The sequence below is a fragment of the Zonotrichia albicollis genome, chromosome 2, assembly GCF_047830755.1.
Source record: "Zonotrichia albicollis isolate bZonAlb1 chromosome 2, bZonAlb1.hap1, whole genome shotgun sequence".
In the NCBI taxonomy this organism is placed as follows: domain Eukaryota; kingdom Metazoa; phylum Chordata; class Aves; order Passeriformes; family Passerellidae; genus Zonotrichia; species Zonotrichia albicollis.
Window position 1 is genome coordinate 58,839,311 of NC_133820.1, and position 27,222 is coordinate 58,866,532.

Genomic DNA, 27,222 nt, shown 5'->3' on the forward strand with positions numbered 1-27,222 from the left:
TGAAGAGCCTGGCTCTATTTTCTCCATGACCTCCTTGTAGGTAGGAGAGGGTGCTGGCAGGGTCCCCCCAAACCACCCCTGCAACAGGGGGAACAAGCCCAAATCCCTCTGCCCTTCCTCACAGTGGAAGCACTCCAGTTACTGTCCATCTTGGTGGCCTCTGCTGAAGACACTCCTGAAGAGTGGGGCCACAATCTCACTGCTCAGTGTCCAAGGGAAGCCCAGATGCTGTTGGCTTTCTGCTGCCAGGGTCACTGCTGGCTCATGCTCAGCTTGCTGCTCACCAGCACTGTGGGCCTTTGCCACACATCACACCCAGCCAGGTAGTCCCAGCCTGACCTATAACCAGGAGTTCTCCATTTCCAGGTGTATGATTTTGCTCTTGTCCTTTTTGAATTATGTAAGACTGCCACTGAACCATTATCTCAGCTTTTAGACCACTCTGAATGTCAGCCTTCAACATCAAGTGTATTGATTATTCCTCCCTATTTGCTCTCCCCTGCACATCTGGTAGGCAAGCTTTTTGTCACTTCCTCTATGTCACTGATAAAGCTGTTAAACAGGGGACCCAGGATAGACTACTGCAAGAATTCTTCCATTACCAGTCCTCCTGTAGGGTGCATTTCAACCACCACTCTCTGATCATGAAATTTGTTTTTTTACCTATCTGGTTGTCCACCAATCCAGACTGTAATCTCCTGCCTTGGACTAAAGTCACTGATGAACACTGAGGCAAAAGCAAGTGATGAGCATCTCAGCCTTATCTGTCTGCTGCCACTGTCACCCACCTTACACAACACCAAGCCTACGTTTTCCTTGCTCAGGCTTTTAGTACCAATGCAACAGTAACTGCTCTCATTGCTTTTGATGTCCCTTCCAAGTCACAACTGCAGTTGAGCCTTGACTTTCCCAACATCATACCTACACATACAGGCAATGTTTCCACATTCCTCCTCTGGATCTTGTACCTTCCACTCCATGTATGATATCTTTTGGAGATGAAGCTTTGTTAAGAGTTGTTTGCTTGTCAAGCCTGGTTCCTCACACATTTGCTTGGGCTTTCTAAGGATCAGGATGCACTGAGTATCTCAATCCTCTCACACACTGGGAGGATGCTGCCATTAGAGAACTGCCTGCTTTCTTGAGCTCCTTTGCCCTTCAGAATTGCAATTCATGGGATACCACCTCTGAATAAACTGAAGTGTGCTTGCCTAAAATCCAGTCTGTATTCTGCCCCCCTTCTTCCTACAGCCATTCAGGATCTGCACAGCCATTATTTCATACCTGCTACTATCAAGTATGCCATTGATCATTACATTCTAACAGAGTTTTTCCTTGTTAGCAATTACAGCATAATCACAAACCACATAGATTTGACCCACTAACAAGTCAAATAACTGATATGCACTTCTGGTATAAAGGATGCCAAAGTAAAGTCAGGGAATACAAACCAGATCATCAGGACAATCAGCATGCAGACCAGCAATTCGTAGGTAATTGCCTTCAGCTGTAAAATTATACCGAATGTGCTCTGGCAACACGTGTTTGTCAATCTTGTTGGGAATGTGAGTTCCTATCAGAAATTCATTACATAAATCCAATATTCTGACATTGAGCTCGACTGCCTTTTTACGCTGTAAGAAAAATAAAGTACAAAACAGTATCTTCAGACAGAGTACAAGCAGAACTCAGTTTTTAAACCTTAAAGGACTCTTTCAAAAATTAAGCAGAAAGTACAACACTTAAGATTATACCTACAGAATCAATAAAGTCATAATGCAGGGCAAGTCAACAAGACCAGATGCTCATAAAGCATTGAAATTCCAAAGAAAAGGCCCACGTTTCTGCAGCACGAAAATATACAGTGGAGTTCAAGTAGAAATTACACAAGCTTTGCTAACTTGTAACTGATTGCTATGTAAAACATTGAATAAAAAAAGAAGCATTTTTAAGAGAGATACCCTAAAACAGATATAGAATAAAATTCTCTTTTTCCTGTTTGTATTGTGCTGTTTTCTGGAAACTGTAAACTATTTACAGTATTTCAATTCTTCTTTTAGGAGTTTGTGATTTAGAGTTTTATCATCATCACAATACTTCATACACTTAATCATGCAAGATGTGCTTCAGTGAACTTGCTCACATTAGTACACTGTGGTCTCTATTCTCTGTGGGTTCATAGCTCAAGAAAACAAAGGCTGAGGGTACAGACACAACATATCTTGTAAAATCCAAAGAATGACATAACATGATCCCTGTCCTCCCATTCCCACCCTTTCTCTTGAAAATATATCTATGAGTTTTATTTTAAAAAGCAGGAAGTCTTTGTAGCAGAAGTAAACCTCAGCTTAAAACAGGGAAGGATTACTAAAATCTTAAATGAGAAATGAAAAGAAATACTGAGCAGCAAGCAAGAAAAGTGGGATAGGCAGGGGAGGAAGAGGAAAACATGCAAAAATAAGTGAAATTGTAACTGAAAGGAGATGAAGCATCATAGAACCAATAGCCAAATCAGACAAACTCCAGAGCTGAAGTTTCAGGGCTGTTCTTTGGACAATGTAATTGTAAAAATATATTCTAGAACCATTTTCTAGGTCACAAAACACCATTAAAACCATTATCTTCAGAATAACTCTTAAGCATCAGTCTGGTAGAAGAGCTTTTGCATGGATCTTTCTGGAGGGCATAACTCAAATAAACAAGGAATTAACTTCATACAGTGACATGAACTCTGAACAGACAGATCATCCATACCACAAAGCATGGTGTAAGCTGCTGGGTTTGAAAAATCCATCACTAACTACTGTAAAAGTATATAAAAGCTCCAAGACAGCCCAAGGTAATCAGACCATGCCCAGATACTCAATTTTGAACAAGATTTACAACTTTTGGTTATGTGAGCTCCCCAGGAGTGCCTGGACACACACCTGAACCCTTCTAACACACTCCACTTGATTAACCTCAAGGTCATCAAGGTGCATGGAGTGCTGCTTTTCCATCTCTGTAAATATCTGGTTCTGACAGCTGAGTAGCTATTTTAAATATCTGATGCAGACATCAAAGAAAGAAAATAGGATCCCAGGACTTGCTTTAACTCCTCAGAACAGAAAGGAATGATGAGGACCAAACTACGAAGAACAACCAACTATTTAAAAGCTACCTTTAGAAGTGATTTAAAATAGTCAAAATTAATCACTTCTAAGGCAACACAATTCCACATAGGACAAACTGACCCAGAAGCACGAGATTTCATGTCCCACATGTTTCATTATCTGGTCTTTTGTTCATACATTGTAGCCAGAAATTACCTTTTCTTCATCCAAATGAATGCCACTGATCTCAAAATCAAACATAAAAAGTTCTGCCACTCGCCTAAAAATACAGTAAATCCCTGTTAAAACAGCCTCATTTAATACTAAGCAGCATTTTTTAACAGATCTTGCCTTTAGTGGTTATTTATGTTTCATGTCTTTCACAGAGAGTAACACCACAGTTATATGAATGTCTTTATTACGGACAAAGATTTCCTACATTTGAGGTCCTTAATAATTCATTCAGTGAGAAACAATTTGTCCTTTGTTTTTAGTTTAGTCATCTGCTTTGAAAATATCCTTCAAAATAATTCTAGTACCTGAATCTAGATGTTCAAACAATTTGTGCAAATTACCATTTTAATTTCCTTTCACACTTCATTTATTTTAACATCAGAAATATATCTTTCTAAATCTAATATCCTTGATTGTGGTGAAAGAAGGAAGAAGGAAATAACTTACTCATTAAGCCTGTCTAACCATGTCAGTGAATAAATAATTCAAAACTGTAACTGCATAAGCAGCTAATTAAACCTATTACAGCAACCATAAAGTACGCTTTCAATAAATATACTGCTAATCTAATTTTGAAAAATATAAATAAATTTCTATAAAGTGAAATCAAGTTATATAGACTGTTCTTATTTTATTCCTAAGCACATTGATACATACACCACTGTATAGCATATAATTTTAATCAAAATAATATTATTGAAGAAAATCTTAAATTTTCTTTTATTTTGTTCTTGCAAGATCTCAGTTATTCAGCATAAATATATCTTGTGCTCTACAGTCACATTCTCCAAGATTACACAACTACAAACTTCCTAACTCCTGTGCAGGTAGTTTGGTAGAGCCTAATAAATGAATAATGGAAATGTGGTTTGCTTTCCAAAAGTTGCATTTATTAATTTAAGAAAACACAAAATATAAGTACAATAAGGAATAACATATAGCATCTAAGAAACTAAATCTGCAATGAAGATAATCTATGAAGATCTATAAGTATGAATAAGTACCTGGTTTCTGGATCTAAGGAACTCAATACAGTTTCATCAGCTAGCAGACGTCTCAGACTCTGACATAGTTCAACATCTGTATTTAATCTGAAGAGATACAGGGTAAAAGAATTATGCATTAACAACAGACTAATATTTCAGTTTCTTGTTATTACTCATTCAAGGCAGTATTTAGTGAAACAACATTAAAAGCCAAGGACTGTATTTTAAAATGCTTTCTGGATCACAATCACAGTTAAAAAGTAGAAAATTTCTACACAGAGCATGTGTGGACAAACCAGCATGGAAACAGGCATTATGCATCTGACAGAAAAATACTTTTGGATGGTATTTTGTGGCAATATGAGCAAGGCTAACACGGCCTATTTTTTTATAAACAAAGATAATCATGGTGAGAGCATAAGGGTGGGAGAATGTTTTCTAATCCTTACTTTGAAAGGACTCCATTAAAGGAAAACCTTGCACTCAAGTCTGCCATCAGATAAATGTGCTGCTGACTGCCACTGGGCTAGACTAAGAGCTTACTATCCCCAGAACACTTCCACACACCAAGCACTGTCCCCATGCAGGTAACACTGTGCCCATCAGATTTGCTGGCATGTTATCCTGCACTCCCAGGTGGGATACAGCGGGCAATGAAACACATGCACACAACAGTTTATGAGCCTGAGTAATTTCTAATTTCTACAAATTTTGTATCTGAAGTGGTATTCAGATATTAAAGTCATATTGTTATATATAGTACGCTTAATCAAAGTCCTGAGAAATCCACTTTCAAGCATTTTGTCCATAAGCTTTACAACCACTAGAGAATTGTCACAAGCCCTAGAAAAATGCCACTTGAGACTTTGATGGGCTTCAGGGACACGGAGTCATAAACCGCAACTAAAATAGAAAAGCCTTTCATGAGATACTGTAACAAAACTAAATCCTTAAATATCTGTAACAGAAGACTGACACTTTGTTCCCATGCACAAATATTTTTTGTTGATTGCTGTTTTCATAGATGATCATACTGTAATTTTTAAAGCTTCATATGGAAACAGAAAACAAAAAAGAGAAAACAAGAAGAAAACATACTTCTCTACCACAGTACCAATGTTCCTGCAAGCTTCTTCAGCAGCCTCTCTGAATGCAAAGTCAGGATGGGCAACTTTTACAAAATCAGCCTGACAGAGTAGAAGAAGAAAACAGTGAGGCAAAAAGACAAATAAAACAACCTCCCAGTTTATAAATAAACTGCATTCAAGCAGTTCCATTTATATTAACATTTATTTTTAGTTCTATGCAATCATTTTGTAGAATTTGCCGTTTTTCAGCTAAAATATAAAGTTGACTAGAAAACTTTGCTGACAATTATTAAACCACACAGTGCCTTGTATCCTTCCAATAAACATTATTAATTCACACTCTTCTTAAAACATTTTAAGCAGTGTGTATCTTAGAATCCTCATTATACAGACCTACTCCAACATATTAAAATGTTATCAAAAAAGATTTTTAAAACTAAATTTTCTAGATAAGATGAAAGCCCACCACTAAATGTGCACACTTCCTAATAGGAAGAAATACTGATTTTTTATAAATCTCCAAATGCTTTGGGGGTTCACAAGGCTGGAAGGATGCTAAAAGGGGCTGGGGAGCTAGGGACTTCCATGACTGCTGACACCAAGTCAGGGTGGTTTTAGCACTGAAATGACAGACTTAAAATATTAGGAACATATTTAAAGTCTAGGACTATACTGAAGATATTAAGCATGATTTTACAGAAAATACATGCAACAAGCTGATAGTGTAAAACATTGCCTTTTGATTGAAAAGGCAGCCTTAGAACTTAACATCTTTATTTCTTAGAATTCGTTTTTAAAATCCTGTACAATACTGACAGAAAAGGTGCTGAATGACAGGTATCAAAATTTCTAACAACAGACAACAATGACCAAATAACTTCCAGACAGTTCTGCAAGCTGTGCAGCTGTGAACATAAAAAGCCTGAATATAATACAAAGGAGATAATTTTAGCTCAGCAAACTTATAAAAAAACTATGGCCATTAAATTCTGACATTAAAGTTTTACTTAGGTATTGATTGATTAATCAGAATTAGGCATAGTCTATACAAAACATAAGAACTAATGACTTGACACAGCTTGTAAGTACTTTCAGAAGGAAAAAGTGCCTGGCACAAAAGATGTCTTAAATCTATAAAAGAATAAGAAACAAGATTGGAGAACTGAAAACACACTGAGACATTCAAACGTGAAAACCCAAGTGACCTCAAAAAACTCAGTGACCTATTCACTAAGAACTGATTTCAGTATGAAGGTTGGTTCTGCTTCCTCCAACCAAAGAATGATGCTTTGATAAAAGATATACTTCTTTTATATCTTTTAGAGAGCAATATGAAATGTTCTAATATAAAATTTTGTGATGCAGAATATCAGACCAAGTACTCTAAATCTGTGGATGACAAAATCTACAATCTAAGAAATTGCTGCCTTTTTGTTGTGTTAATAAGATACTGCTGCCTTTACTCTGGAAGTTCTTTATGGACCTTCACCTAAAAATTATCGTAACTTAAAACATGTGCATTGCCACTCCAACTTTAACTCTGAAATCAAAACCCTCTTTTCTACAATATAAGTAACGCTGGAGAGTTTATGTGTTAATATTGCAGCAGAAGCACAAGTACAATTTCACTGTTGTTTTTCTTGTTGTGGCTTCTATACTATTTTTGCATCTGTCTTAAAAATAGCTGGACAGTTTGACAGGATTGTACTTCACTATCATTTAGTAAAAGCCTTTGTAACTCACTTTCAATCAATTTAATTTTCTGTCTTGACACAAAACTTCATGGAGCTGATCTGCTATCTGCACTATTACTGCAGTGTAGAAAATCATAAAATGGAACATAGTGTAAGCTCAGCCAGTTTAAAAAAATTTATGTAAAAATAAAAAAAAAGTAACATACCAAGTCTGCTACTCTGCACAGGCTATCTGAAAGCTGATCAAAGATCATTACAGTCTCTGGCCCAGGTGGTGTTGAACATGCCTTCTGAACAAGCTGCTCTGATTCTTGCAATGCTTTGTCCTGTGCTTCTTGAAATCCTTCTGGACAGTTCAGCTCTGGAACACCAAACAGACCCTGCAGTGCAAAACACAGGGAAAACACATCACTATTGCCCTCCTTAATTTCTGCACCTTTTTTTCAAGACTGAATTATCACTACAGAATTTTACCCAAATGACCCCAGCTAGCACACTGTAACATTTCACTGGACAGCAGCACCAGATATCAAGAGATTGCAGGCAACAGGACAGCTGTCTCAGGCTCACTAAATGAGCCCCCTGTACTGGAAGCAGACCTCAAAGGAATAATCAAGAACAAGTGAAAATGTTTGTGGAATGAACAGTTTTATTCCTGAAGTTCCTATCAAGGAACTTGTCCCACAGGGCAAGGTAAATACACTTACTTGTGCAGGGTAAATGCAGATGGCACTTATGTTCTGCATTTGTGGAAGAGACTTAGAGAGGTTACCACTGATCAAACAAAATTACTAATGCTAACAGAAAGAGAAGCTCCACAGTGCAGACATACAACAGGAAAAAGATTTCAAAGACTCACAGAACTCCTGAGTTGGAAGTGATGGCTAAAGACTTTTGGGTTTTATGTATTCTTCATGTATTTGTAGCTTTGTAGACTGTTAATACATAGTTATAACTTCTAGTAATTTCCCAGCTCTCTTTCTCACAGCTAACAAACTCCTATTCTGGAAATTCTGTTTAGTCTTGCCTGTTAGTTTAGCAAGGACACTTTATTTTGCACTATGTATCACAGACATAATAAAATGAGAGTTAGAAGACTGGGGGAGGCTTGGGGGAGCTCCAATGAGGCTGAACCCAGGGGGTAAATTATCTAACCCAGCTGCTCTTCTGATTGGACAATATTTGATAGGTATACTAATCAACTGACCTTATAAAAATTAAGAACTACAGTATCATGTGTACATATGTGTACATATGTGTACATATCACCATGTTGTGCACCTTGAAGGCTTTCAGTTAAAGATTTGTTTTTGTATTATCATTTTAACACTGTTTGAAAAAGCTTTGAGTTTTATTCCACATGAAGAAAGGACCCACAAGGATCACTGAATTCAAATTCCTGACTCTGCACAGCACCCTCCCCGAGAGTCACACCATGCGCCTGAGAGCACTGTCCAAATACTTCTTGAACTCTGTTAGGCTTAGTGCTGTGACCACTCCCTGGGGAGCCTGTTCCAGTGCCCAACCACACTCTGGGTGAAAAATATTATCCTAGTAATTCCTCAATTTCATTTAAATTAAAGCAACATCTCTTCAAGCAATACATCCCTTTGCAACTGCCCAACTACAACATGAGCATCTCCTCACTTCCTGACTACAGCATTAAACAGTGAAAGGTACATGATTTCAAACAAAATCCATCCCTTCCAAATTCAACTTCAGTATCTAAGAACCACAATCTGGATTTTCAAATCTGCAGTCCAGTCAGTTTATAATCCACACTCTGAAAACTCTTTCTATTATAGCAGTCAGCTGCAGGTTCGCAGCTTGCAAAGATTTAACCAAATAAATCAAAAAGCTACAAATTGACAGCTTTCTGTACAAGTATACATTCGGAAGCAAAAGCAACCCATGAAGTACGCATCCAGAACATTTTGGGTTGCTTTTTCATATTTTCTTTCTGTCACTGTTGCTAGAAGCACCTTCTTTATTTGCTAATGAAAGAAAACCTTTCCTCACACTTCCCATATTTTAATGTATTATTCAGGAAGAGAAACTGGACTAAAGTGAACATTGAAATACGTATTTTTATATTTTTACACATGTCCCTAAAACATAAATATACTTGTGTCACAGCACTCTTGAATAATGTTTGCTGTGTAAGACACTCAAGACTGCTCTTTCACTCGGATCCTTAGCCAGAGGATGCAGTGTCCTGCAATATCCTGGGAGCTCCAGGTCTTCCTGACATCATCACCCACCCCCCAAGCAAGCTCATCCAGCACATGTAGTGCTCTGTGACCAGGATATATCTTCTCTTGGAGATAAATTAACTGTAGAACTCCTATTATATATGATATCAAGTTTGACACAAAAAAATAAAAATTACAAAAAATGAAGCTTGGTGTAGTTCTCTCTGTGCTTTAATGTTATTGGCTGCATGGCTGAAACATTTTTGTCTTCGCTTGGTCTCAGCATTTACATCCTAGCACAGCCTCTTGGTGAGGCTGAAATATGCACCTCTATTCCAAAAGAACTGTGGGCCAAGTGAATCACCTGGAACACATTCCCTAGACCAGCCAAATGGACAATATTTAACTGGATTATTTCCCGAACCAAGACTTCCACCAGTGTGCTTGCAGAGGCATGAGAACCTGAAGCAAGGTTTCCCAAGCAGGTGCCAGATTATAAACAGAGGTCAGATTTGTCCTTTCTAAAACCCAAAGTTCACCAGCTCCACCACGCTGGGCACCCTGGCAGGAATAGCTGAGTCAGCAGGCAAACACCTGGATTTTACAGCTGCACCTCTTCTGTATGCACTGCGCCACCTTACCCTCTCCGGGTAAGACACATTAACAAACGTTCCTGACCCTACAAAGATACGCATCAGAAAACTCAGCTGTCACCAAATCAGCAAAGAAATCCTTTTCTCGCCACAGGCAAGACATCAAGAATAAGCCCAGGCAAGGGGATGTGAGCAGCGTGGCCGCTCCCGAGGCACTGTCCGAGCTCAGGGGCACGGCACTGGCACGGGAAGGACGGCACAGCCGGGAGAGGGCTGGCAGGAAGGGGGAACGGAAGAGGCAGTCTCACTTTATGGACATGGGCACCACTGAAAAAGCGTTCCCACGCACAGGGCCGTCACTGTCAAACGCTTCTGTGTCCAAAACCAACAACGTTTGGGTTTGCTAGAACCAATATAAAAAAAATATTACACACAAGAGAAAAACTACCCCCACAAATTCCCTTAAAACAGTTGAGACAAGCAAAGGAAAGCACGAGGCTGCCAGGGCTCCTGCCGCAGCAGGCCCGGCCCTCCCTTCCCGCCGCTCACCGTGTCCCTGCCCGCCGCACCGCCGCGCAGCGGCTGCTGCTGCTGCTGCTTCACATCGAAGGCAGTGCCCACAGGGCACCAGCTGGTGCTGACGGCCCGGCCGCCCTGCCCCGCCGCCCGGCCCCGCAGCGCCCGGCCCAGCGCCGCGGGCAGCGCCCGCCGGCAGCCGCCCAGCATGGCGGAGCGGAGCGGAGCGGAGCGGAGCACAGCGCCGGGGAGCGGACCGGGCCCGGCACGGCCGCGGCCTTCGCACGCCCCGCTCGGCCGCGACCTCCGCGCGTCCGCGCCGAGGGGAGGAGCGGCAGCAGGAGGCGGAGCGAGGCGGAGCGAGGCGGAGCGAGGCGGAGCGAGGCGGAGCGAGGCGGAGCGAGGCGGAGCTCCGGGTCCCCGCGGGCCCTCATCCCGCGGGGCGCCTCTGCCCCGAGTTCTGAGCGCTCCCTGGTCCTGCCTCGCTACCCGCCGGGCGCCTCTGCCCCGGGCTCGGAGCTCTCGCCGGGCTCGGAGCGCTTCCCGGGCCTGCCCCGCTTCCCGCCGGGCGCCTCTGCCCCGAGCTCGGAGCGCTCCCCGGGCCTGCCCCGCTTCCCGCCGGGCGCCTCTGCTCCGGGCTCTGAGCGCTCCCCCGGCCTGCCCCGCTTCCCGGGTCACCAGCGCACGACCCGGCCGCACCGGGGCCTCTGCCGGCTGATACCTGTCCTACACGTTCTCCAGTAATACCTAAGGCCCTTTTAAAATGGGTTTTCGGTCTACATATTTCTGTGATACAAACTTGCGGCGTGTGGCTTACGGGAGGAAGCTTCGTCTTGCTGAAAATTTCACAAAGCCCTTTCCTCAGCCTGAGTGTCCTTGTATCTCCCTCGCTGTCATTTGAGAAGTGCAGCTGTTCCTCCTGAATTAACCCACCGTGCCCTTTCCGTTTGGGCTCCGTGATCTACACTCGGGTTCAACTACTGTGGGAACGTGCCCACATTCCCCTGGTACCCTGAGGTGATGATGGGTTACCAGGCCTTAAGCTCTTAACACTGTATTTCTCCTGAATTTCATGATGCTGATCCATCTCCATCGGCATCTCCACTTCATTCTCTTCTAAGAGAAGTGAATAAGACTTCTTTTTTTTTTTTTTAATTTTAGAAGAAAAGGAGTGGGGGGAGGGGGGAAGAAGAAGAAAAAGAAAATTTGGGGGAAAAAGTGACAGAATTGTTATGTATATTTTATTTCCTGGTTCATGGCACAGGAAATAACTCTTGGCCAGTTCTCTGGCATGACTGCTTCAGTATTGATTAAATGTTATCTTTAATCTGGGAAAATTTGTTTTGCACCAACTAATTCTGAAGTACAGCAAATTTATGCTCTATTTTTGCACTGGCCTTGAATATCTGACCACATCAGAGAATCCACATGGCCCTTCCTCCTAGCATTCCATTTTGTTCAATTTCAGACCTGTGACTGCACAGAGAGAAAATAACCATATTTAAAAGCTGTAAATGAAACAATGAAACTTGCTTGCACCACACGGCAAGCAGCTTCTGCAGAGGTATCAAACTGCACTAATTTCAAGTTTAAAATTTATTTTAAAGTGGTTGGATGCAAACTAACCAAGTTTCAAGTCCATCTACACATGCCACCTTGGAAGATATAAAAGTGGCTTGGAACTGTTGCTTCTTGTTTATACAAGATATCCCACACAACATAATTCCGGAACTTTTGTCTTTTATTTCACTTTGCTTTGAAATTTGTTCTTCAGTACTGGGGTGCACACCGCTGTGAATGCCTACAGTAAGTCACCAAACCACTAATGTTAAGCCCAGCACTGTAGACTCTGAAGACTTGTCCTCTCTTGTGCAGAAGCTGTTCCTGAAACCAAGTGTTTTCTGTTGAATCCAGCAGAAATTTCCCAGCAGGTAACAGCTTTCTCGGGGAGGGCTGGAGGGCTCAGGCACACAGCATTCAGGGATAACACAGAGCTATGGGCTGGGCAGCAGCAGTGGCTCCAGTGGGTCAGCGGTGCTGAACAGGAGGAACCCAGAGAAAGTGGTATCATCATCACCATCTGCATAGAGCCCATTGAAAGCCTCTCCTTGGTGGGCCTGCAGCCACACCTCATCTCCTCCCTGCAGCTCGAGGATGGCGGCTCCTGAGGCCTGGTCCTCCCCGCTCTGGTACCTGTCCACCGTGTGCAGCATCTTGATGCCGTTCTTCACGAGAGCTACTCGCACGTTCCTCGAGTAGACAGTGATGTGGTAGGTGAAATAGTAAACGCCGGGGTGTTTGCAGGTGAACTTGCCAGTAGCCGAGCTGAAGTCATTCAGACTGTTATACAGCACCTTGTCAAACTTGATCGGGCGATTCGGAGGGGGAAACTTGGTGTTGGCTGTAAGGCCGACACTGAAAGCGCTCCTTGGCAGGACTCCCGGGGCTCCTACCTCCCCCTTGTCTCCTCGGTCTCCTTTCAAGCCTCTTTCCCCCTGAACTCCTGGGTTACCCTGTGGCCCTATACCTCCAGTATTGCCTTTAGGACCGGGATTACCAATCGGGCCAATCGGCCCTGGGAAACCAACTCTTCCAGGATGGCCAATTTCACCCTTTGTCCCTTTTGGACCTATGGGTCCAATGTCTCCTTTTAAACCCTTTTGTCCTTGCAGCCCCAGCTCTCCCTTCTGGCCTTTGTAACCCACTGATCCTATAAATCCTTTTGGTCCCAGTTTCCCAGGTGGTCCTCTTTCTCCTTTATCTCCTTTGTTCCCCTTCTCTTCAACAGTCCCATTGGTTCCTAAAGGGGGAAAAAAACCAAAACCAAAACCAAATAATAATTAAAACAAAACAAAACAACTCCACAACTTTCTTGTGATCCTCCATTGGAAGGCACAAATTGAGGTTCATCATGAGGAGACACATGGGCAAGTGTGCAGCTCCACTGTGCATACTCCACTGTGCTCACTGTACACACAGTTTCTCTCATACATTTAAGTGCAGGATAAGCATAATATCTGAAGAGCCTGCTGTTTTGTTCTTTGCTCATCAGCAAGAACAAGCTCAAAGAAAGGAAGGTTATCTATGGGCTGATGATAACACTGACAGTTCACATCATCTCATACAAAAGCAACATCTGTCCACACTTTTTTAGAGCCTTAGGTGTATAGAATGGATGAGAGGGTTCACAATTTAATCAGAGGAAGAGGAAGGGGGTTTTTTTACAACACCCTGAACATTACTTGAATTGTCACATGTTTCTATAATTTCTACATATAATTTCTACTTCTGGGTCACATAGGTTGCTACTGCAGCACAACTAAAGGTGTTTTGTCCTGGTTACTTGCCACCCTATGCTTTATTTATCCTTCACCCATCACTGATCAGAAGATCAAAGCCTTCAAAACTGCTCTGATTGCTGCACAAGGTTTTGAAAGTGAAGATCTCATGATGTGAAAGGCACTTTAGCAGTTGATAGACAAAAGACACCATAAAGAACTATGCTCAATACATCAAGAAAAGAAGCTGGTCAATTCTGCTCAACAGCCTTTGGCTTCTCCTGTTGGGAATAATGCTGTTTGTACAGTTTGTTGTTCTCAATTTAGAAATTAGAGAATCTAAATTAGATGAGATTGTATGATGAGTTCACAAACACAAGGGCAGCAGTTCATAGACAAATATTAAGTTTAAGTACTTCTCTGACCTCGTTCACCTTTCTCTCCAATGACACCATCTTTTCCTGGACTTCCAGGAATTCCTGATTCACCTAGTACAGAAATAAAAACACAGATATTCATTAAACAAATTACCAGAAAGTTTGGGAAGAGTTCTTCTTTAATCTTTCCTCCTCAATCCTGGCCAAACAGTAATGTAAAGCAAAGCTTACTCCTGACTTTTAGTGTCTGCCACTGCTGGTAGTTTTATCTTACAGAGAGATTGACAAAGAGCAGAGAAACTCTGCTTGAGGATGGTGCTTTTGGGGTGCAGATGAAATCCTTGGCATAATGAGATGAGTTATTGAGACATATCCTGTTGTTATAATTTGGCAAGGATCACCAGTGTAAAAACTTCTCTTGTAGCCTCCATCCATGGAAATTCAGCAAGAAGCATTGCTGGGGCAGGAAGCCTTGCAGTTTGACAAAAATGTGGTTTTGTGGTGGGCCTGGCAGTGCTGGTTTAATGATTGGACTGGATTATCTTAGAGGCCTTTTCCAGCTGTAATGATTCTGTGATTCTAAGAATGGTGAACTCCCACCTCAAGAAGAGACATGCAGGAGTTTAACTGATGGCAATGGATCATTACAGTGGAATAATATTGCCTAGAAAGCTGAAGAAGGCATTCACACTCTTGATCCCTGTACCTAGCATGATATGGACTTTCCAGTGCTCTACAGAAAGCAATTATAGAAATGATTTTTGTAGTACAGATGCCCAAGAAGTCCATGATCAAATAACTGGATACATCCTGAGTGCAGCAACAGAAGAAAAACAGAGTTGGCTGTTTGGTTGTAATCATATTCCAAGAGTAGCTTTCCAGTCATGTGGACCAGAGAACAGTTCTTTAGGAGTTTCCTGTGCATTGGGTGCATCCCAGCATCTGCTCAAACTTCATTGACTTGGTAAGGACCAAAATTAATTCTCATGTTAAACCACAAAGATGTATCTATATAGAGTGTAAAAATGGTACATTCACCACACTTTGTTCAAACAAAGAACAGTTCAGTACAGTCATCATAACAGACGAATTTAGGAAAAATGTTGGAGAGTTTATCAGAATCTAATGGTATCATGATAACTCACTGGAGTGCAGGAAGGGCCTTTATAAAATAAATGAAAATATGAAAGCTTTAGGTTTTTTGGTTTTCCCACCTTTCTGGAACCCTGCATACAGAAAAAGAGGGCAGTTAAATGTATGTGCCTATTAAGATGCTAATGGAAATCTTTATTTCTTTCTATATTTTAAAAGGTGATGAAGTGTTATATGTCCATATGCCTGCAGATTTATCACGTTGTGCAACCCTGGCCTTGATATTCCAACATGGACACAAGGGCCATCATTAACCTAAGGCTTAAGGTATTAAGGGGGTGATTAGCTTTAGGATGCTGAGATTATCACTGGCTTTGATATCTCACACAAATCTCTATTATAGCCTGCTATAATAGAGCTATAGCCTGCTAACATTGTTGTTCAATAGTCTCCAATAGTGACTCTTGAGTTACAGCAAGTAGGCACACTCAGAATCAAGTCCTTCTAATGTATAATTTAGATAAGAAAGAGAAGTCTTCTTACCACTGCATACTTCCTACTACACCAAACAAGGTATCAGTTGTTGCTTTTTTGTTTAGTGGGCTTGAAGCTCTTTGCAGAAATATAATTTCTATCTTAGAGGAGTAGGAGTAGGTCTGCAGGCCTTAAAATTTTCAAATACACTTGAAAATACTCCCATGATAGAAAGTAAAGCCTTTTTTACTTTAGTTTTTATCCGATGAGCCTGACATCTCCATAGTATTTGCTGTCTTGCTTTCATTATGCCCTTTTTTATATTTCCTTCTTCAAACAGGTAAATGACAAATGTCAGAAATGTTTTCATTTCAGCTAGGCAGAATAATCCCATTCATGCAGAGTTACTACAGACAAATTTGAGAGTGAATGCCCTTGCATTTGATATATTAAATCTTTCATTCTGAACAAAGTACCTTTATCTCCCTTGTCTCCTTTTGCCCCGTCACGTCCATCCCGACCAGGTATGCCATTGTGCCCAGGATTGCCAGGGATGCCAGGATACCCTTGGGTGCAGACGTCCTGGCTCTGGGTTTCTGCTGTGCTGACCACAATAGCCAGCAGTACAATCCAGCTTCTCATTCCTTAGATAGGTTATATGACTTTGGCTGAAATGTTTAAGAAGAAAAAGTACATCTGCCTATGCCTACCTTAGAAAGGAATGCAGGGTGGTGCAGGGAGGAAAATAAGGAAATGGGGTTTCACCATGTCTGTTTTTTAGTTTTATTTATAAATCTTTCTATAGCATTAATTACAGTCCTGGAGACTACTGAGTGCTATTTTGAATAATTATTTAATGGACATATCAGTCCTGGCATCATTCTACATTTAAAATATTAGCTTTACACAATTCTCCATCCACATTTCTCCCTGCACCTACTTGTGACTGCATGGTTGTACCTTTCATCTTCCAAGATATAGTCTTATGGGAGGTGACCTAAGGCAATTCAACCCCTCATTCAGCAAAAGCAATCACTTTTAAAATTTTAAATTTTTAAAAATTATTATTATTCACTCAAATTAGTCCCCTTCTAGGTTAATAAGTGAATGACCTCAGATGGGTTAGAGCTGGAGCAGAGGGAGATGAGGGCAAAGGTGTGAGAGATCAAGAGAGTTTTTTGGCAAAAACAAGTCTTTAGCTGGGTGCTCCCAATTCATGTAACTTTGCTACTAAAATTCCATCTTATATTTATCTTTTCACTAGAGAGTCCCTCCTATATAATGTTTTTTAATATAGGCCCACTGAAATACATTAAGGCTTAATCCTGGACACAGATGGTTTAATTGAGTGTAAGAGCAATTGCTTGGAAGAGATTAGACTGAGGAATAAAAAGCAAATAGCAACAAAATTAATGCCTATTTTATTTGTAATTAATATCCAGAAATATGTAATGCACAGAAGCTATATAGGTTAAGTACTTAAACAGGTAGAAGTGATTGTTAGTATGAGTAAATGTTACACAACTGGCTTTGGAATTAGTTCTTTTATTAATGAGGAGTAAGATCAGTATTTCTTTTGCAATATTAACTGGCATTAACTAAAAAATTATGTCTTCTCTTTAATCCCTTCACCACAATTTCTCACTCTCATGAAAAAATGCACACAAGTACCATCTAGAGAGACATCAGTATGTCCACAATAAGAATAATTACACCCTTAATCTAATTTATAGAGTAAGTCTTTAGCTTTGGGACATGCTCCTTAATCTTTTTATTCTGTGTTTAGAAAAGTTCCCCATTTTGGAATCATTATCAGAAATGATTTATGGTGTCTTTGCCAATGGATTTACTTGGACATGTTTGATCACCAACCAGAAAAATCCCACTTTGCTGCTGCTGGTTGGCACTGAAGACAGGTGAAAACAGATAAAACATTTGCCCCTTCTGAGGTATATAAATATATGCTGCCTTAGTCAAAGGGCACCGTAAGAGTTCAAAAGGAAGAAGGGCTCTTTATGACACTTCTAAATATGACACTGTTAGGTTATGATGGAGAAGTCTGACAGTCCTTGTCCCCTTACAGAGAACCCCATTCCCAGCTGCGTAGGGAAGCATTTCCTGCCTAAAGAATAGACAGTGTGGTTGGTCCCCATACATACACTCCTCTCTACAACCTGACATCATCATCATCTATATAGGACCTTTGTTCTTACCTTGTTCACTTGGTACTTGCAGTGTTCTTGGGCATCTTTTAACTGAGTGTAGAAACTTCATGTAAAGGAAAGCACACTCCGATGTGTGCCTTGAGGACAAGCCCTTGTTTGGTCACTAAATTCTCAAAGGTCAGTGATTTAATTTTGAGAGCTGTTCAATAATTAAAACAGAGGTTTAAAGTGGAATCTTTCTATTTATTCCAATATTAAGCTGAAGTGCTCTGCTGTACTTTGGCTTTTACCACTGTTACATAAAAGGAAGTTTTTTTTTTTAAAAAATGGATTAATAAGGCTTTGTTTTCCTGTTCCTTTGTACAAATATATCACACAAATGTTAGCCTCTGACAGGATGATTTGTGGGATGGAAGGCATGTTTCACACCATTATTGTGCTGCTAAAATATGTAATGAAGGTAATTTCTGAATCAGGTAATTTACAATGGATTTAGGGACATAAACTATAGAAATTAAACCAAAATATTCTAAGAATGTGGCATTACAATTATTAGGTGATTATGGAAAAGCAGTAACAAGGTTAAATTAAAAATAGAATAAACAGAATTACAAAGTTTTTCATGTGTAATAAGCAGGCTCCCTATCTACCTATTCAAGCATCAGTCAAAGCTATTGGGCTACAAAATTATGTATTAGTGGTAACTCATTTGAAAAAAGCCATAACTCAATTCTTAACTGTGTCTTTTTGAAACTACTGGAACTGCTGTTGTCTAAGGACTAGTGGAAGTCAACTGAGCTTATCATCAACTCCCTAAATGCTGATCATCAACAGCGAAGGACAAAACCAAAAGTAACGTGAGTTAATGTGTTAGAGGAAGTGGCCTTAATTCACCCTTGTTGGTTCAAGTGACTGCAAACAGCGTCTGAGGGTGTCACCACACTGCAAAGATGTGACACGTGTGCTCTTCAAACATCAAAGAATGTTTGTAATCATCTCAGCCCCGCAGAGAAACGAAGTTTTCTGTAAGATCTTCACCACCACCCTGTGGTGACGCCAAAATATTGCAAGAGTTGAGTTGCCCTGGCTTGAACCTGGGGCATGGTGTCCACCGCGCTCTGGGGAAAGGAGGGTCCCCGGGCAGCAATTCGCTGCTCTACTTGAATGAACTTCTGTAGCCAAATTAATCTTGCTGCTGTGCTAATTGAGAAGAAGAAACGAGACCCACAATGAACAATCCTTTTCTCTTTACCCATTAAGCACCATCTGAAATTTTCTAAGCCTGCTTAGCCTCAGCCTCCTTTCTCACTTAAAAGTTTGAGTCATTAAAAAACAGCCCATCCTGCCAGTTAGGAATAACGTCATTCATTAGTTACCTATACCTTGATGGACTCTGCAGTTAGTCTGGTTTGATGCATTTTTAGCACACAACCAAGAAAACTGCTGTAGAAAGCACCTTAAAGACAAATGTTTCCTTCAGCTGCTTTTTAGTGCCTTGTCTCATTACAGAATAATTATTTGAAAATAATTACACGGGAGCAAGAGTTCATAATTTGCTCTTAAAAAACATTGAAAGGCAGGAGATGCAGAGGATTTTAGATTGACTGCTGTGCTAATTACCTTTGTTAGGAGATGAATATGACAGCAACGACCATGATGATTAATTAGATATACCTGACCTTATTAGCAGAGCTGTTTCCAGACACTTCTTCAGTAAGTCAGTATCTCTAAAGTCTGGGGTGTGCTTATAGGAAGAGGCCATGGTGCACCTGCAGCTCCTCCTTTCCTCTTATGCAGTTTCAGCTTTCCTGAAAAAAAATCCCTGGGAAAAACAGTGGATAAATCCTACATCACCTTGTGGTTGGACAGAAACTCAGCCCGTCAAGAGCAGTGGTACTCCTTCTTCTCAACTTCTCTTCCGAACTTCACAGCTCCAGTGATGCAGATGGACACTTTCCAATCTCTGCCTGTCCACAGAGTGGTTTGGCTGCCAATGCAGGTGTCCCACTCAGAATGTTTAAAACATTAAAATGACTCAAATAAATGTTGTCCAGGTGTCAATCACACGTACACACTCCCAATCCCCCCCAAGATGCACAACAGAAATGTAGGATGTAATGATGAGCTGTAAACAGACAATGATGTAATGTAAACAGAGGGAAGGTGTGATGGATGTGGGTCACTTGACTGGTGCGACCTGCTGTAGGTGCCAGCAGAGATATTTGGGGATGCCCCAAGGAGTCTACAAAGGAGGTGCAGGTGTGAACACACGTACACACACACAGACACAGACACAGACACACACACACACACACAGAGACGTCTGTTTTTTGAAATCAGAGCGTAAATACCTAATAGTGCCAATAGGTGAGTTCTCAGCTCCAAGCACTGGACAAGTTCTGATTGCAGTGAACTAAACAGGGACTTAAGATTAACAAAAAAAGTGTGCTAATAGTTTATACAGCTTTATCATATTCTCACAATTACATATCCTCTAGTTAGAGTAACTAGATTTTGTAAAGCATTTAGAAACACATTTATTTGTATAAGGAGTATTTGTGTGCCTTCCTTACAAACTACGTGGTGTGCTGTTTTTCACTGCTGAGTTTTTAATTTCTCCTTTGATTCTGGAACATGAAACAGCCTGAGTCCTTGTCTCTGTTACCAAGCACAGATGATTTGCAGCCCTTGGAAAAACCTAAACAACAAAAAAAATATAAGACAAGCAGTGCTATTTCTGTGCAAACTAAAAGCTCCATCTGATAGATCTGCTCTCAAGGAACTTAAAAGCCGAAAGTAAGAACAATTTAGAGGATTTAGCCTGACTGCCCAAGCATGAAATAAAAGGCACAAATGAGCTCACCCTGGCCAGTTGAACCACAGGGTCCTTAGAAAGCCTATTGATTGCTACATCCTACTCCAATGTTTGCTTAGGGTATGTTTTTATGTCATCCAATCTATCTCACTGAGTGCTCAAATTGTGCCTTACACTTTAATGTTGGGGCACTCAGCACACATCCCACCACAGCAGCAATCTTGGGAGGCAGAAACTCTCAGCTGTGAGATTAACCAAGAAATATAAGAGTCCAGATGTTGGAAAGAGGGATAAAGAATTAGCAAACCAACTATTGTGCCAGCAGTTGCGCTCATCAAAACATTTCTGATGAAAAGATTTCAGCAAAGTATGTTATCTTGTTAAAGCTGGTGTGTCTCAGCAAAACACAATTTTTGACACAGCCTGGAGCAGGAAGAACACAGGCACACCTTTGAGACGTGGCCCTCTTCCCTATCAGAACAGTAAGACACAAAATTTCTCTGAATCAGAGAAGTGAAATCCCCAGCTGTGTTGCCCATTGCTCTATCAAGCAGACAGGTAAATCTGTTCACACATGTGCAGAACATGCCTTTTGGGCGAACCCCTTAAAATGGGTTTGCTTTCGTTCCAAAGAAAATGAAATTAAATCCTCCTTACCTGCCCTGCAATACCTAAGTCACCATCCCCTGTTAGCATGAGCTTTATGAGCACAGAAGCTGCACCTGCACGCATTGCAAGGTACTGTGTGAAGCCTCTGCCAGGACAACGTAAAGCATGGTAATCACAGGCTGAGACAGCAACGGGCACGGGCTTTGCCTGAACAATGAAGAGTTCAATACCAGAACCAGGCTTAGTCATTGTTAACATGAACTTGTGCTGGGAAGTACTGAAGCTGTTACTGGGAAAACAAGAGAGCATGGTGTGACTTTTTTCTTTAAAATACTAGAAGAAACATGACATTTTTGCATCATGAAGGAAATTTTGTAGACAATAAAAAAAAACCACAACAATTTTAAAACTGCACATAAAGTTTTATAGGACACAGATGAGGAATTCAGTTTTGTATATTATTTAATTCAACCATGTACAGTAAGAGAAAAATAATAGGAATGTAAGTTTGTACTTATTTCCAGAAAATAGATTCATTTGACAAACAACATTCAAAGAGTAAATAAACCTTGCAATGCAGTTACTCCAGAAGAAATGCACATCAAGCTACTGCTGTCCTATACATTGTACTTCAGCTGTCAACAGCCAATTCCTCTGCTCTGCAGCCAGGACACTTCATTTACAACATGTGTAACAGCACACACACAGGGTGAGGTGCACAAAGCAATGTATGGAAGGTATAATGTTACAAAACACTTATCAAAATAAAATATATATGCAAGTTATTCCTAGTATTTACAACAAAGAGTTTTAAATTAGAGATCATTTAGATGGCATCTGCTACATACAAATGCCACACATATAGAAAAGAAAGCAGAAAGGCAGTCAGAGAAAGGTACTGTGTTAGTTATGGCTAAAGACCTTTGGCTCCAAAATTGTGATATAATTATTTCCAAAAGACAACTAAAATATGGAACATTTTAGAAGTCTGTCTTTGAACTCAGTTCTTACGCTGACCACTAAAATTCAATGTGAAATTTAGCATGGCAAGAGCCACTTGTAAAACAATCTTATTATTTTATACATCAAATGCTCTGAGTTGGATGCAATTATGGTTTGGCATTTCCTAACTCAGTGGGAACACATTTGAGGACAATTATATTTTACTGCATCTCATGCAAAAAGTCTGAGGTTATCTGCTCAGCAGGCCATCAGGAAGGCTCTGGCTGGGCTTTATCAAAATGAGGCACAAATGTTCTTAGTTGTTGCCCTAGAATTTTTTATAGTAACTTAAAGCATGCAAGTGGAAAAGAACAGATGTTGCTATCACAGCTTTCTGGAGATCTATATATAATTTTTGTCACCAGAAGGAGAATCAGGGCAAGAGTTGCTGCAATTCAAACTTCTACATTTTAGTTGCAACTCCTTCCCAGAGACTCTGAAGTGAGGCTAACTCCCAAGTAAATATTTGTCTTAATTGTTGAATAATACATGTTTTCATTTCACTATAATTTGTTTAAAAGACTATGGTGTAGTGTAAATTTGGCCTGTCTTACTATATTTGATCTTCAATCTGTTGCAAGGTCATATTGCAAAGAAAGACAGAGAGAGCATTACAAAACAACCATGTCTACATGAAGGGTACTATATATAAAACTGTCCTGAGTAATCTGCACCATGAAATATTTTCTCTTTATCTCTTTGAAATTCACTTCTTGAGAAAAAATCTACTGCATCCAAAACCATATGCAAACATTTCTGTTCATTTTTAGGGCTAAGGCACCAGCACTAATACATGGGAAGAGCCTTCATGGACACTGACATGTCAGAAGAAAGATCCCCAAACCTTTTTTTTCCAGCACCCCACAGAACTGAGCGCTGGAAGGAAGTAGGTTTCAGCAAAGACACATATAAGTGTGGATCTCATAACGTCTTCAGGTCCAGCTAGCAAAGTTTCTGGGTGAGCACTGCAATCCAACTTCAGCCTTTTTTTCTGCACTTAGAAGAAGTCTTTCAAAATGTGATTATGAAAAACATCATCTTTACTTGCGCCGTATGTGCATCTCACTGGTTTACAGGCCTGAACGTGGCAAGTACCCACAAAAATGGGTATGTAAGAAATGCAAAAGGCTTACTCATTTGAGGGGAAGGGTGTGCATCCATGCCTGCATTTGGAAGTCTGCTCCTTGTGTTTAAACTGAGCATTTAGAATTATCTATTTTTAAAAATCTGAGCAGCAATGGCTGGCTTAAACATCAAGAGAAATATACAAGCAGCTTTTTTCACTGACTTCCCTGTGCATTTTCTTTCAGCTGGATCACTGCAAATGTCAGTGTGCACTTCCAGTTCTTAACTAGTTTACATCATCTCCCATTGCTATGGGAAAGCACAAGCAATGAAATTTACTATGCAGGGCACAATTTGGCTGAGCATACCAGACTTTGCCTTATTGCTGAGCTATATACACAAGGCATTTGAAATGTTAAGTTGTCAAAAAGATGTAATTTAAAAGCAAAACCATAAACCTGGGCCTTGCAGAAGTGGCCACAAAGTTATGAAATCACAAAACCTAGTTAATAGTGAGCTTCACAACACTGATGGTAAATAAAAATATGGAGGTAACAATAGTAGTAGGAACAAATGCATCTTTAAAATAAGGCTTTTTTACATTGTTGTTAAAATGCCTGGCGTTTAGCCCCTTGTTTATTTTTCATATATTACAGATCCATGACAAAGCTGATTGTGCCCACTGTCAAAGAATACCCTTAGATCTATCCTAATCATCAGGTAATGCCCCTAATCAGCAGCATAGGATAAAGTATTGCAAAGACATTCATAACAAGTCAGTTCTGAATCATATTGAGTCTTTACTTCCTTCCATATTCCCAGCAGTCTTGTCATCCTTGATGAGAGCAAGCAAGCAGAAACTATCAGTGCTACAAATATCAGATCCTCTTCCTGGTGGCTTTTTAAAAGTTATTCTCCCAGATCCATTTCATGCCACAGAGGAATTGAAGCAATGCAAATCATGGATTGCATATGCTGGCCAGAACTGACCTTAATCAAGTCAGGTTCTTTCTCTTCCAATGGGGACTGATGACACCAAGACAAAAATCCATCTCTGGTCCACATGATTTCTCTGTCCCTTCCAGTAAGGATTTCTCTTTCTTTTTGAAGAAGTTACTGGTCAAAACCCATTGTCTATTGAATGTGTACAAGAAGTATGGATCCAGACTGCTTCAATATATTTACATTACAATTTATTCATTTTCTAAGTCCAGCTATATGAATAAAAATCATGAGATCTATGTAACATAGCCAGCAGTCACAATGTACTGTCTCAACTCTGATTTTGTACATTCACATTTATCTCCGTGAGAAAATAAATATGTATTTTTTACACAGAGAAATAAACATATTGGAAATACAAAGAAGAGTCTCCCAGGTGAAGAAATGAGTGAAAAAGCGATGTGAAAGCTCTACACTGAAGAGCATACACGCATGCATCTGCTCTGACTGAAATGAATCAATCTGAGATGCCCTGGGTTCCTCTTGTTTCCACCTGTGTGCAATAAATGCACATATCTTTACAGTCCATTTCACACTCTGTTCCTGTTTCTATAGGACAGAATAAAATTTCCCTGTTCCAATCTGGAATATGGTAAGGCCTTGCGGGATGTTCTCCTGCCATTTGGCAATGTAATAAAAAAAAGACAGGAAGGATTAGGGTCCACTAAATTCTGCACCAGCTGGTAAATCACATGGGATAGCTCCACCTGATTTTAATGGGTGATCTGTGCTCAGTGCTCCAGAAGGAAGGAGAAAACTCTCCTAAGACTCCTTGCTGATACATCCCTATAGAAAAATTCCTCCCTATCCAAAATTTGGCCATCAATATAAGGTTAAGAAAAATGAAATGTTACAATGACCTGCACAATTCCATCACTACCTCAACATAACTAAGAAACAGAGATCAAATACTGCTGTTTCTGAGTAACAGCAAGTTGACTTTGTCAGAAGAGAGACTGCTCTTCATCAGCAATGCTGACACTTGGCAGCATGGACTTCAGAGCAGCCCTGACAAACTTCTTATCCAAGACAAAGGCTGCATTCCTGGCCCAAGGGAACCCAAGGTTCTGCCTCTGAAATGGGAGATTCACTGAGCTCAAGTAAGCTTGACCATGTCTCCAAGGTCCTTCTCTGAAGTGAGTCTCCCTCTGTGCTGATGCCCTTCCAGGTCCTTTGGCCTCTCACTTTTTAAAGGGAGTGAGTTTGTTGAAGGTATGCCAGAAGAGGGATGGCTTCCGCTTGGGCTCTGCCAGGGCAAAGACCTGCTGCTGCGGGACGCTGGTAGGCACGGTGATGTGTCGCTGGTGAAGGGGATGAAGGGTTTGGTGTAGAGGAGGCAGAGGACACCCATTATAGCTCACACCTGCAGAAGAACAGTTGGAGAAAGCACCTGAATCAGCCAAGGAAATTTAAGCACAGAGCCAGGGGACAAGATGAATTTTGCCATGATCTTGAATGGCACAACTACTAAAGGTCATGTTTTCTGATGTTTGACTTTTTAATTGATGCATTGATTTGGCTTAAGAAGACAACAGTGCCAGTAAAAATAATATAACAGAATAACCAAAAACAAGCAGCAGTTTCACACAGCTGGGCTATACTGTTTGCACAAATAAATCCTTGTATTTCAAAGGAATGACTTCCAACAGAAGATCCTGGTACTTCAGTCCACTCTCAGAGCAAGGCTGGGTAAAATACTGCTACCAACAAGACTGTTGTTTCTTCCATTCGAAATATATTTTTCTGGGTTAATGTTCCTAAGACTGAGCTTTGTGGATTCTGAACAGAATCTCCTCATTACAAACTTTAGCCACTCCCCTGAAAATCCAGACAGGTTCCAGGGGTACCTATTGATTGATTAAGAGAAAATGCTTTAAGAACATTAATCCCAGTGAACAAAAGACAACTTAACATCAACTCCTTCACTCCTAAACTCAGACTTAAATCTTATTCCACTTTTCTCTCAGCACAGTAGAGATTTAGCTGAGTTTGATTTTAAGATAGAAAAGGACAAAATCCATTGTGATTTGTTTGTGTTGTGATTATTTTCTGAGAGAGGAAATGAATAAAAAAGCCATTTCATGGCAAACAAGCTTCTGGTCCATCCTTCCTTCTAGAGGGATGCCAGAAGAAGCCATTTTGACTGTTATTGTAAATAATATAACAATGTCATTTGCAAAAAGAACTTTAGGATATTTTAAACAAGACACAGAATTGGTAAAGAAGAACAAGGTCTTTGAGTAAAAGCAAAGGAAGGAATTGTAGCACTAATTTATAATTTAACCTGTGCATCCCATTCATCACAACCTTAAAAATAAACACCTTGCCTTACCTCTTGAGTTTCTTCTCTAACATACAGAATACTGACTTGTCTGTTTGAAAAAGCTCAGGGAGCTGATTTAGTAGACAGTTTAGAGAGATATTGGAATTTAATATTAAAATACAGGTTGATGGCAATTATTTGACTCCATGTAAGCCACAAAAAATGTTTTTAAAAGATTGAAGAAGTCAGCCACAGCCAGACTGTGCTATTTCCTAACGAAAAGATCAATGGAACACAGCAAGAAGGTAATGCAATTCTCAACACCCACCTTTAATTTTTCCTTGCCTTGACTTACGGGCATTCTGCATGGCTTGTTTCTTCTGGTTTTCTGAGATTTCCATACCTACACATCAAAGTGTAAATTAGGGCACTAGTACATAATTACTGTATCTAATACTTGATTGCACTAAATTAAAACAAATAAGTAAACTGTATCTTAAGTAATTTTTAGTAAATCTAAGTACCAATACACCTGAAGTTTTTAGAAGTATGTTTTATATTGTCATATGAACTTAAAGAGGGTTTTCCACTGGGATAATGACAGATAAATCCAGATAACAAGAGATTTAAAAAAAAAAAAGAGTGTAAAATAAAATTTTTAAAATCTGTAAGTCACCAAGTAATA

The 27,222-nt window shown here is 40.3% G+C and overlaps 3 protein-coding genes across 13 annotated transcripts in view; all 3 read right to left on the reverse strand.

The window, feature by feature from the left end:
* The window catches only part of MIPEP (mitochondrial intermediate peptidase), a 72,180-nt gene extending 61,453 nt beyond the window's left edge, over nucleotides 1-10,727 (reverse strand). Inside the window, exons 1-6 of the mRNA XM_005482515.4 lie at nucleotides 10,429-10,727; nucleotides 7,301-7,474; nucleotides 5,411-5,499; nucleotides 4,331-4,417; nucleotides 3,309-3,372; nucleotides 1,452-1,634 (exon numbers count right to left, since the gene is read on the reverse strand). Of these exons, the coding sequence (XP_005482572.2) occupies nucleotides 1,452-1,634; nucleotides 3,309-3,372; nucleotides 4,331-4,417; nucleotides 5,411-5,499; nucleotides 7,301-7,474; nucleotides 10,429-10,605 (774 nt within the window). The 5' untranslated portion in view covers nucleotides 10,606-10,727. The remainder of the gene's footprint in view (nucleotides 1-1,451; nucleotides 1,635-3,308; nucleotides 3,373-4,330; nucleotides 4,418-5,410; nucleotides 5,500-7,300; nucleotides 7,475-10,428) is intronic.
* An 842-nt stretch (nucleotides 10,728-11,569) lies between these two features.
* On the reverse strand, nucleotides 11,570-21,564 carry LOC102073345 (uncharacterized). The gene is made up of 3 exons (XM_026790645.2): nucleotides 16,093-21,564; nucleotides 14,099-14,161; nucleotides 11,570-13,195 (listed from the first exon to the last, which is right to left on the reverse strand). Exons 1-3 carry the CDS (start codon nucleotides 16,256-16,258, stop codon nucleotides 12,390-12,392), a joined length of 1,035 nt encoding a protein of 344 aa, XP_026646446.2. The 5' UTR covers nucleotides 16,259-21,564; the 3' UTR covers nucleotides 11,570-12,389.
* An 85-nt stretch (nucleotides 21,565-21,649) lies between these two features.
* The window catches only part of SPATA13 (spermatogenesis associated 13), a 158,827-nt gene continuing 153,254 nt past the window's right edge, over nucleotides 21,650-27,222 (reverse strand). For all 11 annotated transcript variants that reach the window (XM_074535247.1, XM_014263908.3, XM_014263906.3 and 8 more), the window contains 2 exons: nucleotides 26,866-26,940; nucleotides 21,650-25,637 (listed from right to left, as the gene is read on the reverse strand). In XM_074535247.1, the coding sequence (XP_074391348.1) occupies nucleotides 25,456-25,637; nucleotides 26,866-26,940 (257 nt within the window). In that variant the 3' untranslated portion in view covers nucleotides 21,650-25,455. The remainder of the gene's footprint in view (nucleotides 25,638-26,865; nucleotides 26,941-27,222) is intronic.